This window comes from Hyperoodon ampullatus (genome assembly GCF_949752795.1).
Source record: "Hyperoodon ampullatus genome assembly, chromosome: 19".
NCBI lineage: Eukaryota > Metazoa > Chordata > Mammalia > Artiodactyla > Ziphiidae > Hyperoodon > Hyperoodon ampullatus.
The window spans coordinates 51,611,157-51,623,975 of NC_136932.1; the positions used below are offsets into that span (position 1 = coordinate 51,611,157).

Genomic DNA, 12,819 nt, shown 5'->3' on the forward strand with positions numbered 1-12,819 from the left:
AACTTGAATGAGAATGGAAGTAGACTGGAAGTGGATTCTCCCGCAGGGTCTCCAGATAAAAACCCAGACAGGTCAACACTTTCATTTCAGCCTTACAGAATCTGGAGCAAACCACTGAGTCTAATGGTCTTCTGACCAACAGAATTGTGAGATGATAAATTTGTGCTGTCTTAAGCTCCTTCATTTTTGGTTAAGTTGTTACGGCAGCAAGAGAAAACTATCACATGTATCAATGGATTAACCCATGATGTGAAATTACTGTCAAGTAGATGCCCAACCAGCATTCCTTCTTGTAAGAAAAACAACATGGGAGGCCAAATGTAAGAAAACTACTTGGTGAACTAGGAGCTAGGCTCTGATAACTGACAAAGGTACTGTATATACACCTGTCAAGCATGCCAGATATTCACTTTGGCTTATTAAAGTGCCCGTTCCTCTGGCTAGATATTGGAAGGACACTACCAACATCTGCCTCTCATTCCTTCTTTAGAGGTGGCAAACAATCAAATTACAGCCAAGTCTTTTTCTGGCCTATAAGTCAGTCTACCTCTTCAAAATGATTTTGTATATTACTATGTTATTCACCCTACATCCATTTTACAACTTAACTCTCCAAGGGTAACTAATTTCCCCAAGGCTGGGGAGGTGGAGTGCCAGATATAAATATCACCACTGCCCACAAAAACCACATAAAAATACCATTAGCCAAACACAGCGACAACACATTTACTACATGTTTGTCAATGAACTTAGAAAACCACAAACCTCTGATCCTTATATTAGTATATCTCAAAAAGCACTTCCTTTAAATTCCTTCTAATTTAAACCAAAAATCTGAGTATATAAAATGATTTTTTGGACTTAAATGCCTTAGAAGATCCATAAAACCCTAAAAAGCTTATTACACAATGATTACCTAATCCAGAAGTGGGCGAAAAAAAGTGAGATACTTGCAGATGAAGAAAAAAAAAAAGACTAATTCCCAGTATAATACTTGAAAATGAAGGGAAATTCCTACAACTTCATCATTACCATTATTTCGTAAGTATGATCACTTTGATGTTTCTTGTACTCAAATCCTCGAGTGAAACACTGCAAAAGAAAAGAAAATTAAGTTACCAAAAAGCTACGTTTTGAAATGCTTTCTTAAAGGATAAAAGATGGCTTGGGGGTATTTTACTCTTGTGATGAGTTTTTAAGAATTCATTTAGTCTTGTCTGCAGCCACAACAGGAAGGTTAAGTTCATGATCGCAGCCTTTCAATGGCCCTCATAGAGAAAAACAATGATCTGAAAAAAAGACTTTTTCCTAGGACAACTTCTCCTTTTATAAAAGCATAAGCCCTGGAAGCAGACTGCCTAAATTTGAATCCTGGCTCTTAGCTTATTTCAGCAATTCTAAGACATGTATTATTTCATATTTTAAAACTCTGAAATGTGGATTCATCTTATAATAAAAAGTATATTACAACTTCCATCAGCCATTTTTACACTTTAACATTTCTGAAATTGGGATGTTTCTTTTAATCAATAGCATCTTGGATCTGATAAAATATGGTATTTGCTGTGTGACCTTGAGCCAATTATTTAACCTCTCTTTGCCTGAGTTTCCTTTATAATACAGGGATACTAATCATAGTTACTTCCTAGGGTTGTAGTTATGATTTAAGGGTTAATTCATGCAAAGTACTCAAGATAGTGCCTGGCACAGAGTAAGCATTTATCATTAGTATTTTTTTTAAACAATTTTTAAAAAATTTATTTTTGGCTGTGTTGGGTCTTCGTTGCTGCGCACAGGCTTTCTCTAGTTGCAGTGAGCGGGGGCTACTCTTCGTTGTGGTGTGCGGGCTTCTCATTGCAGTGGCTTCTCTTGTTGCAGAGCACGGACTCTAGGTGTATGGGCTTCAGTAGTTGTGGCACGCGGGCTCAGTAGTTGTGGCTAGCGGGTTCTAGAGTGCAGGCCCAGTAGTTGTGGCGCACGGGCTTAGTTGCTCTGCGGCATGTGGGATCTTCCAGAACCAGGGCCCAAACCCATGTCCCTTAACCACTGCGCCACCAGGGAAGCCCAGCACTTATCATTAGTATTGCTATTACCACCATCATCGATGAAATAGTTTGTTCCCTGGTTTGTCACCTGCCCAAACATCACTCTTCAGTAAGACAAAAAACAGTGTCATAGGTGCTATCAAAAGGAATAATCCTCCAATTCTATTTCCTGTAGTCCCAATACTTGAAATTTACTGGTAAAAACAGCATTAGGTTGATACAGGGAAGTGGAATATTCAACAGTCTATCTCATCCATCCTGCTCTGTTCTCCAATTTTTCACTGGTAAAATGTGTAATTCAATATTGACTGGAAAAAAATAGACTTAATAAGGTATGGTCCTCTGAGCAATTGATAGTCATCTCTGAATTTACTATATCCATAAAACTAGGCGAGCCTCCCCTTAAAGAGTTACCTGTAAGCACAGGAAAAAAGGAGGTGGCCCACATTCAGCACACTTGATATAAGGTTCCATGAGGTAGGAGGAGCAGCCTCGGCAAGGTGGCTTATCAGAGGGATCATCTATAACAAAAAGAAAAATATAATAGCTTCAAAACACCTTATGATTATCTTAAATGCGAGAAGGTGAAAATCTGCAAATGATTACACAAGGTAGTAAGCTGTGCTGAAAAGTTCATGGAGACAAGATGAGCTCATTCCAAATAAGAAAAAACAAAAATTATGTTCCTTTTTATTTCAGGGCAGCTTTGTTCCTACCTGCAGTGTATCTACTATTTTAAATAGCATTTAAGTAGATACTGCCCCTGCAGAGAAATTTACAAACACAAGTTTTAACTGGAAGTTTCATAATGCCCACAATTTATTTTCCCAGGGGAAAATAATGTCACATACCTACATAACACATATATAGTTATAGATAAAGCCAATCTGACAAAATGTTAATAACTGCTGGGTCTGGGTAATGGGCAATAATTGCTGTACTGTTCTTTCAACTTTCTATTAAGTTCGACATTTTTCATAATAAAAAGTTGGTAAAGAAAAACCCTTTAAACATGTCTTGGGATGTACTACTTTATATTTGATTTGGGAGTTACACCCAGGACAGCTCCCTCCCTTTCTCCCACAGTAAGCAGAGAACGGAGCAGACCTTCCTCCAGTTCTAATGACAGTACTGTCTCTGCAATATTAAGGCAAGGAGTATAATCCAAACTCTCTAAAGTCATAAAAATACAGATGTGTGTGTCCCTGGCTGCCCCAAACTCTGCCACTCTTGAGTCAGGGCAACCTAGCAGAGTTGTTCTCTGTGATCAACAGAAGTCTAAGAAAACAGGCTCTAAAGGTAGAGGAGGGATTTAATCTGTTTGGCCTGGGGCAGAATTTCTCACATTCTGCAATAGCATTTTCCTTCCTAAAGTCCAAGAAACACTCTTCAAGGCACCTTTCCCTCCTGTAAGTGGTGATATTGTTCTTTTCTTTTGCTTCTAAATGAACACCTGGAGAAAAAAATGACAGAGGAAAGAAAGGTAATCTTTCTGGCAGCAGCTTCAAAATAAACATGTGGAACAGCAACTACCCCACTTCTCCCATTTAAAATTTTGACATGGAAGAACAAAAATTATTTTATATTAAATGTCAATTTTTACCAAATTACCTTCTTTCTCATACCCCTTTTTTTTTTTTTTTTTTTGTGGTACACGGGCCTCTCACTCTTGTGGCCTCTCCCGTTGCGGAGCACAGGTTCCAGACACACAGGCTCAGCGGCCATGGCTCACGGACCCAGCCGCTCCACGGCATGTGGGATCTTCCCAGACCGGGGCACGAACCCGTGTCCCCTGCATCGGCAGGCGGACTCTCAATCACTGCACCACCAGGGAAGCCCTAACATCCTTTTCTTTTAATGATATGAGCTTGCTTTTCTTTCCTCAAACTTTCTTCAACAATAACAACAAAAAATTGGCCAATGACTGACCTAAAGAGTTTTTAAACCCTCATGTCAAGAAGTAATTGTTTTTTAGAGAAATGCAAATCAAAACTACGATGAGGTATCACCTCACACCAGTCAGAATGGCCATCATCAAAAAATCTACAAACAGGGCTTCCCTGGTGGCACAGTGGTTGAGAGTCCGCCTGCCGATGCAGGGGACGCGGGTTCGTGCCCCGGTCCGGGAGGATCCCACATGCCGCGGAGCGGCTGGGCCTGTGAGCCATGGCCGCTGAGCCTGCATGTCCGGAGTCTGTGCTCCGCGGTGGGAGAGGCCACAGCAGTGAGAGGCCCGCATACCGCAGGGAAAAAAAAAATCTACAAACAATAAATGCTGGATAGGGTGTGTAGAAAAGGGAACCCTCCTGCACTGTTGGTGGGAATGTAAATTGATACAGCCACTATGGGGAACACTATGGAGGTTCCTTAAAAAACTAAAAATAGAATTACCATATGATCCAGCAATCCCACTACTGGGCATATACACTGAGAAAACCATAATTCAAAAAGAGTCATGTACCACAGTGTTCGCTGCAGCTCTCCTTACCATAGCCAGGACATGGAAGCAACCTAAGTGTCCATCGATAGATGAATGGATAAAGATGTGGCACATATATACAATGGAATATTACCCATAAAAAGAAACGAAAGTGAGTTATTTGTAGTGAGGTGGATGGACCTAGAGTCTGTCATACAGAGTGAACTAAGTCAGAAAGAGAAAAATACTGTATGCTAACACATATAGAATCTAAAAAAACACAAAAGGTTCTGAAGAACCTAGGGGCAGGACAAGAATAAAGATGCATACGTAGAAGATGGACTTGAGGACACAGGGAGGGGAAAGGGTAAGCTGGGACGAAGTGAGAGAGTAATATGGACATATATACACTACCAAGTGTAAAATAGCTAGCTAGTGGGAAGCAGCTGCATAGCACCGGGAGATCAGCTCGGTGCTTTGTGACCACCTAGGGGGGTGGGATAGGGAGGGTGGGAGGGAGGGAGATGCAAGAGGGAAGAGATATGGGAACGTATGTATATGCATAGCTGATTCACTTTATTATAAAGCAGAAACTAACACACCACTGTAAAGCAATTATACTCCAATAAAGATGTTAAAAAAAGATAAAATTATTTTATAAAAATCCAATTTATGGTTTCAAAAATTTTAGACAATAAAAAGTATAAAGTATAAGTCATCCTCCATCAACATGCTGATTTCCAGCCCTTCTTCTATGTACATGTGTGTATATTTTAACAAAAGTGGGATACCATACATTTTATAGCCTGTTTTTTCACTTGATAATATATTGTCAACATCTTTCATGATGGTACACATAGATCTTCCTCACTGTTTTTAATGGATGAATAATAGTCCATTTTATCTATTTAATCTAACCTAATGGTTTTCAACTGCCTCCTAGGAAGGCATTATGGACATCTGAGGAGATGCTTTTTTGTTGCCACAATGACTAGGGAGCACTACTGGCACTTAGCAGGCTGGGATCAGGGATGCTAGATATCTTTCAACACTCAAGATATTCCTACACAACAAAGAATTGGTCAGTCTCCTGCACAACTTTCAAATGTCCCACCAGACGTTCAAGTAGGTGAAAACTTGCTCATAATTACATGACCTGGAACATAATTCCATACTAAATAAAACAAAATGTTTTTGACAGTTTTAATATGTATTGAATTTTCCAGGAAGGCAACTGCATTACGTCAAGAGGAGATTCTACCTTGTTTTGTTCAGAACTTTACTAAGAGTTATTCAAGCTTGTGGTATTTGAGTCATCACCAATACAACACACGTGAATCACTGTGCATTTGTAGTTGTAATATGCACAGTGATTTGACTTATGGGTACAAGCATCTGACTAAAGGCATTATGTTTTCCACTGTAATGTCTAAACATATTGATACATATTATTATAAATTACATTATTTATTACAAATCTTTTATTTATCTTTTATAGTATAGTTAGGGCATTATTATTATCTATCTATCTATCTATTTATTTATTTATTTATGGCTGTGTTGGGTCTTCATTGCTACGCACAGGCTTTCTCTCGTTGTGGCGAGTGGGGGCTACTCTTCGTTGTGGTGTGCAGGTTTCTCATTGAGATGGCTTCTCTTGTTGCAGAGCACAGGCTCTAGGCGCTCGGGCTTCAGTGGTTGTGGCTCGTGGGCTTACAGCACGGGCTCAGTAGTTGTGGCGCATGGGCTTAGTTGCTCCATGGCACGTGAGATCTTCCCGGACCAGGAACTGAACCTGTGTCTCCTGCATTCGCAGGCACATTTCTTAACCACTGTGCCACCAGGGAAGTCCTAGGGCATTATTTTTCTTTGAAATCATGGGCATAGATATGTTATATTATCTATGTATTTCATTTCCGAACAGTAAAAGGGGCTTTAAAAACATTATAAAAAGAAATCACTGGGTCTCATAAGATTGAGAACCACTAATCTAACCAGTTTCCTATTGGTGGATATTTAAGTTGTTTCCAGTTTTTCACTATTATAAAAAATGCTGAGATCAACGTTCCTGTACACATAACAGTTCACAATTTGTTCCTCAGGATTTCTATTTTCCTAGAACTAGAACTGTTGCGTGTACAGAGGGTTTCTGATACACATAGCCAAAGTGTCCTTCACAAAGGATTCCAGAACTTTTCTGTAACCTAGGAGGAAGGAAAGACTTTTTACCATCATTCAAACTTCAGAGGCAATAAAAGAGTAATAAATTTGACTAAACAAAACAAACAAAAAGCTCTTTTTTGGCGAAAAACACCATAAGCAAAGTTAAAAAAGCAAATAAACTAGAAGAAAATACTCGTAAACATATCATAAAGGGCTAACAGCTTTAATATAGAAAGAACTTTTTAAAATTGAGAGGAAAATAAAAGACCAAAAATCCTACTGTGAAAGTCACGAAGAGATAATTAGGAAAAAAAGAGAGAGATAAAATGGACTTTAAACATGAAAAGACATTCAACTTCACTCATAATAAGAGAAATCTACACTGAGATATAAGTTCTTACCCATCAGATTGGCAACAATTCAAAAGCTTGATAATATACTTTCTTAAGAAGACTGTGGGGAAATAGGCATCCTCATATATTGATGGGAATGCAAAATGGCACAACTTCTACAGAAGGGAATTTAGCAGTATCTAAATAAATGCATCCATTTATCTTTGGACCTAGAAATCCTACTTCTAGGAATTTATCCTGAATATACACCTCCAACAATATAAAGTTATGCATTAGAACATTCTTTTTAACTGCAAAATACTACTTTGATGTCCAAGCACTGGACAGTAGTTGAACAAACTATGGTACATTCACATAATGGAGTACTATGCAACTATAAAAAAATAACAATCTCTATAAAGCAGCATCGTATTGCCAGGAGATACAATTAAGTGAAAAAAGCAAGGTGCAAAAGAGCATACACAGTATGCTACCTTTTCAGGAAAAAATTAGGGAAAACAAAAGCAAAAACATATACACATCTGTCTGTCTTTGCAAAAAGAAATAAAGGACAGGTAAATAAGAAAACAATGAAGTTGGATACCTACAAAGGGTTGGGGGGGAATGGAACGGAGTGGAAGAGACCTAGGAAGGAGCAACAATTCTCCAAATATAACTTTTTGCATAGCTTTGACTTTTGGAAGCATACTTATGTTCTACAAATTAGAAAATTAATCCACTAAATATGGGAAGGGAAAACTGAAAGCAGAACGAACAGATGAACCCAAAAGTATTTCAAAGGAATACCATAGCCACAATGAGGAGGGGGAAAAAAAGAACCAATCCAGGTAACTTATGAACATTTAACAACAGACCTTCAGTCTTGGGTGATGCCGAGAATTGCAAACAAATCCTGAACTTGTTGAAGTGGGTCTGTGTTATGTAGTGGTATGCACAGAGCAATTCTGAAATAATTCTGGATGTATTAAAAGACTGAGCAAATGAATAATAGTGCTAATGCTGGGAGCCAGGGTTTTCACTGAGGAAAGGACACACAAACAAGGAATGTGGTGGGGTGGGGGGGTCAAGAAAAGAGCCTAGGAAGATGAACTGGAGGTTATCAGTGTGAACTCATGATTTCTAAGAAAGTGCATCTATGGATATATGCATGTATGTGCAACTATGTACATATACTGGTATATATGTACGTAGCGTATACCTACCATGTATTTCCCAGCGCTGTGGGCCAAAAAGGCCCAGATGCCAAGATGCTCTAGTAGAAATAAGCAATGGCCATATCTTGGTCTCTAATGTCATTCCTTTCTAAAAGGACCAAGGGCTCCTCAGAGAAGTGGCTGATTCTAGGGCTGGGGCATGGGAGGTAGAAGATGCACCTCGAACATGTAGCCATGCCAAAATGTAAGGAGATGCTCAAAAAAGCGATGGGGCATGTCAGAAGGTTGCAAGAGCCAGCTTGAAGGGGCTCACAGTGGTCAAATTAGGACAATCTGAGAACCAAAGTAAGTATGATAATGAATTATAAACCACTAAAAATAGAGGAATTCATGCGTGCATACTTATAATAAATAAGTGAAACAGGAGGTCTCTTGATTATAGTAGAATGCTAAGTGCTAACTAGTAAATATGGAGAGAGTGCTGGATGCGGGGGAAAAAATCATTTTGCGGCCATCGTAGTAAAGACTGGATCAGGCAAAACTCATCAATGGGGCTTCCCTGGTGGCGCAGTGGTTGAGAGTCCGCCTGCCGATGCAAGGGACACGGGTTTGTACCCCAGTCTGGGAAGATCCCACATGCCGCGGAGCGGCTGGGCCCGTGAGCCATGGCCGTTGAGCCTGTGCGTCCGCAACGGGGAGAGGTCACAACAGTGAGAGGCCCACGTACCGCAAAAAAAAAAAAAATCAATGGATGCTAACTAGGGAGAACTTCTGATGAGGAACAGGATATTTTATGGCCTCAAAGTGTCTCCTTATGGGTTGCTTATTAGACGCAAGGGAAAAAATAGACATTAAACAGTGAAGAACTCAAACGCACACCTTGACTGGGTTTTCAAAATTAACATCGCTAATGAGGACCAGAGCAAGACCAGACAAACCCAGAATGAGACACCTCTAGTTTTAAAAAGGGGAGAAAGCGGCTGCATTCTTCAAAAGTGTCAATCACTAAAGACAAAGGCTGTGGACATGTTTCAGTTTAAAGGAGGCTAAAGAGACAGCAACTTAATGCAAGACCTGAACCCTGACTGTATCCTGTATGGGAAGGAAAAAAAACATCGTCAAGGACATTATTGAGTCAGCTGACAAAACTGGAATACAGATGGCAGGTTAGATGAAAGTATTTTATCAGTGTTATACTTACTAAAGTTGGCAACTCTACTGAGGCTAGAATGTACTGAAGTTAGAAGAGAATATCCCTAGTCTCAGGAAATAAACACTAAAGTACTTAGGGGCCATGAGGTATGTCCCTAAGCCCTCAAAAGATTCTGAAAAAAAAATATGGGGTATGTATATCTACTTATAAATACATATATATGTGAATAAATATGTATATTTATAGATTAGAGAACTATGAAAATAGAGTAAAAGGTTTACAAAAGGTGTATGGATATTCTTTGTACTATTCTTATTCTTCCAACTTTCCTGTAAGTTTGAAATTATTTCCAAATAAAAATTTTAAAGTTTAGCTTAAAAATATTCAAAAAAAAAATTTTTTTTAATTTTTAATTATTTTGAAAAGGGGGAGAGAGTGGTTTCAGTTTACACCCCCAGCATGGGGATAATTCATTTAGGCTCTTTCCCTGAGTGAAAAATGAAAGATCTGAACTAGATGTATTGGAAGACTCCATTCTGTCCTAAATATATATAGGGAGCCTGATGAGAGAGTAAATTAGAGCCCCTTTAAGAAACTACTGAGGGATTTCCCTGGTGGTCCAGTGGGTAAGACTCGGTGCTCCCAATGCAGGGGGCCCAGGTTCAATCCCTGGTCAGGTAACTAGATCCCACATGCACGCCACAACAAAGAGTCTGCGTCCCGCAACTAAAAGGTCCCACGTGCTGCAACTAAGACCTGGCCTAGCCAAAAGCAAAATAAGTAAATGGAAGGAAGGAAGGAAGGAAGGAAGGAAGGGAGGAGAAGAAACTGCTGAGGAGGAAACACCCCAAAAGTGACTTTCTGATTCTTCTCACTGGGACACTACTAACATCTAACAATGGATTTCTATTTCTGCCAAATCTCTTATCTTCAGAAGAAAAGAAAAAGTGTATTTTTTCCTCCATAGTTGTGGCTGCCTGGATTTACTTCACATGTATGCTATAAATCTCTGCACTATTACTGTACTATAGTTTACTCTTAGAATACAAGTGCCAAAAAACCAGGGGCAGGAGCATTTCCTTTATTCTACCACTGACATTATTTCTTACCAAGGCGCCTGAAATATGTTATTGATTCTAAAGAGAAATTCAACTGCTTTTTTTTTAAGTCGAACTACGGGTTAATCATATTATGCATGGCCCACCTGAGCTTAATTTTCTTATAAGACCTTGAGTGTCATGTGCTCAGTTTTGTATCATGTGTTCAGTAGTAGTGGTTGATTTTATTCTGATTTGATACTCATTCCTTTAGGATCAGATTCACATGGCTTCATCTTCAAAGTGCTTATTTTTCTTCTTTGATCAACTTCCACTTCAGTTTGCTATTAATATTCACCTGGGACTTGTTCCCATGGTACTTACTGCTAAAGGAACTCAAACGGTCCATTCCCCAGTTGGCAAAGACTGCTGCTTTGATCTTCCTCAATGTAGGGCTCCTTCAAGGAGATTTCCGAACTGGCCAACGCAGACACCAAAGCTGACGACCCCCCCTATAAACAAACAAAAGTGGCACATGGATGAGGAAATACTTTAAAGGGACAAGATAAAGAGAACATAATGCAACTTACTCAACGGTACCACATCCTAGCTTTGTAAGGCTAAGCAAATTAGTTTATCTCTACAAGCTTGTTCCCTCCTCTGTAAAATGGATAGGATACAATCATATCTACCTTCTAGAGTTGTTGAAGATTAAATATCAAAATCCACATGGATAACGTACCATGGTGCCAGGCCCATAGTAAGCCCTCTACAGAGGCTACATATCTCTAACAAACAACAACTGATTTTCTCTGCCGGGCCTCACTTTTCTCCTTAGCCCTCCTTCCTTTGGGAAACTGACTCTCCCACATTTCATATGGCTTTCGTGGGGTTGCTAATCCCCATACTCCACCCCCCAGCCCCACAGCAGCTAACGCAACCAGATCTGTTCTCACCGAAAGCTGAATCTTGAGTAAGGTATCCAAGGAGAGAAGGCAGATGAGAGCTCATCCACTAGCCAAAGAATCTGGTCCAAGAGATCTGGCTCTTGAGATTCCCATCCCCAAGGGTAGCCGAATGGTTTAGGTTTGTTTGTTTTTTCTCATTTCTCTATCTTTCCAGTAATACGTTAATCTGAATGAACGTCTATTACTAGAAAACGAAGGAATCCTATCTATTACAACGTACATTTTGTTCACTAATTTATTCTTTGAACAGCTATTTAATAGGTATGTACTATATATAAAGTTATCTTTTTGAAGACATAAATGAACTCATATTTCACACTAAGCCATGAAAACATCCCCCCTCCCTCTGTACTCCCATATCTTTTTATCTATCTCTTTTTTTGGCATTTTTCACATTCCACTTTGTGAGAATCACTTCTGAATGCATATTTTCCCCATTTCTAGACTAAATGAAAGCAGGGACTACATCAAATACAAATTTGTATGTCTTAAAGTACCAAGCACAGTGCCAAGAGGAAAGAACTCAATAAACACAAATGTAATAGACAAATAAATGTTAATTCTTCAAAAAGGTTAGTTCATCTTTAGTTCTCCTGCAGTGACTTCTTGCACCTGATAGTTTTAGCTTGGGGAATAATTCATCGTTAACTGTATGGGACACTCACATAAAACTGTCAATGAACTTGTCTTTTCCAGGATGAACTGGAGTGGTTATCCCTCTGCTCTGGTCCCAGGAAAATGAGTTTGAAGAAAAGTGCGCTTAGTAAGGGGTATTATGCACTCAATAATGAAATAATGGCCAACATTTACTGAATATTTTTCATATGCCAAGTACTGTGGTATCACTGTATGTGGATTGCCTCTGAATCCTTACAACCTTCTGAGGCATGCTGCTTTTTTAAGAACGGAAAGGAACCTCTGAAAGACTGTCACTTGCACAATGTCTTACAGTTAGTGAACAGCAGCGTCACTTCAACAGAGGTTAGTAGAGATGGTCAAGTAAAGGATGTATACAGTCTCAAACACTTCACGTTGTAAGAGCAATATTGCAATAAGCGGAATCTTTTTTCCTCTTTCTTCACACAAGAGACATTTCTGACGCTAATGTGGAACTAGCATCCATCCATGAAAGGATGGATGCTAGTTCCACATTAACATCTGCCAAATTCCAAGAAGTTACTGGGAGGAGGAGGGAAGGAACGTGAAGAGCATTCGATGTGGTGCGGAGGACAGGCGCAGGCGTGGGAGTTTTGCGGACAAGATTCGAAGGAAGCCTCACTTCGTTCCTTATTAACCGTGTGATCTCGGGCAAGTCATTCTACTGGAGCCTCAGACCACCTCACCTCTAAAACAGAGCCGAAATATCTACTTGGAAAGCCTACTTGAAAACAAGGGGTAACGTCAACCAGGGTCTGCTAAGAGCGGGATTTCGTGTTCCCTTGCAGCAGAGACAGGAATAGCCAGGCTGGGACCCAGCGGGGCCGCCCAGGGGGCGGGGCACGTCAGCCCGCGGAGGGGCGGGGCCTC

The 12,819-nt window shown here is 39.8% G+C and overlaps 1 protein-coding gene across 1 annotated transcript in view; it reads right to left on the bottom strand.

Moving 5' to 3' along the window:
- Positions 1 to 10,799, bottom strand: part of TADA2A (transcriptional adaptor 2A) — a 46,070-nt gene extending 35,271 nt beyond the window's left edge. Inside the window, exons 1-3 of the mRNA XM_079724782.1 lie at positions 10,709 to 10,799; positions 2,460 to 2,566; positions 1,033 to 1,092 (exon numbers count right to left, since the gene is read on the bottom strand). Coding sequence (XP_079580908.1) covers positions 1,033 to 1,092; positions 2,460 to 2,566; positions 10,709 to 10,733 — 192 coding nt within the window. The 5' untranslated portion in view covers positions 10,734 to 10,799. The remainder of the gene's footprint in view (positions 1 to 1,032; positions 1,093 to 2,459; positions 2,567 to 10,708) is intronic.
- Between the last annotated feature and the right edge of the window lie 2,020 nt (positions 10,800 to 12,819).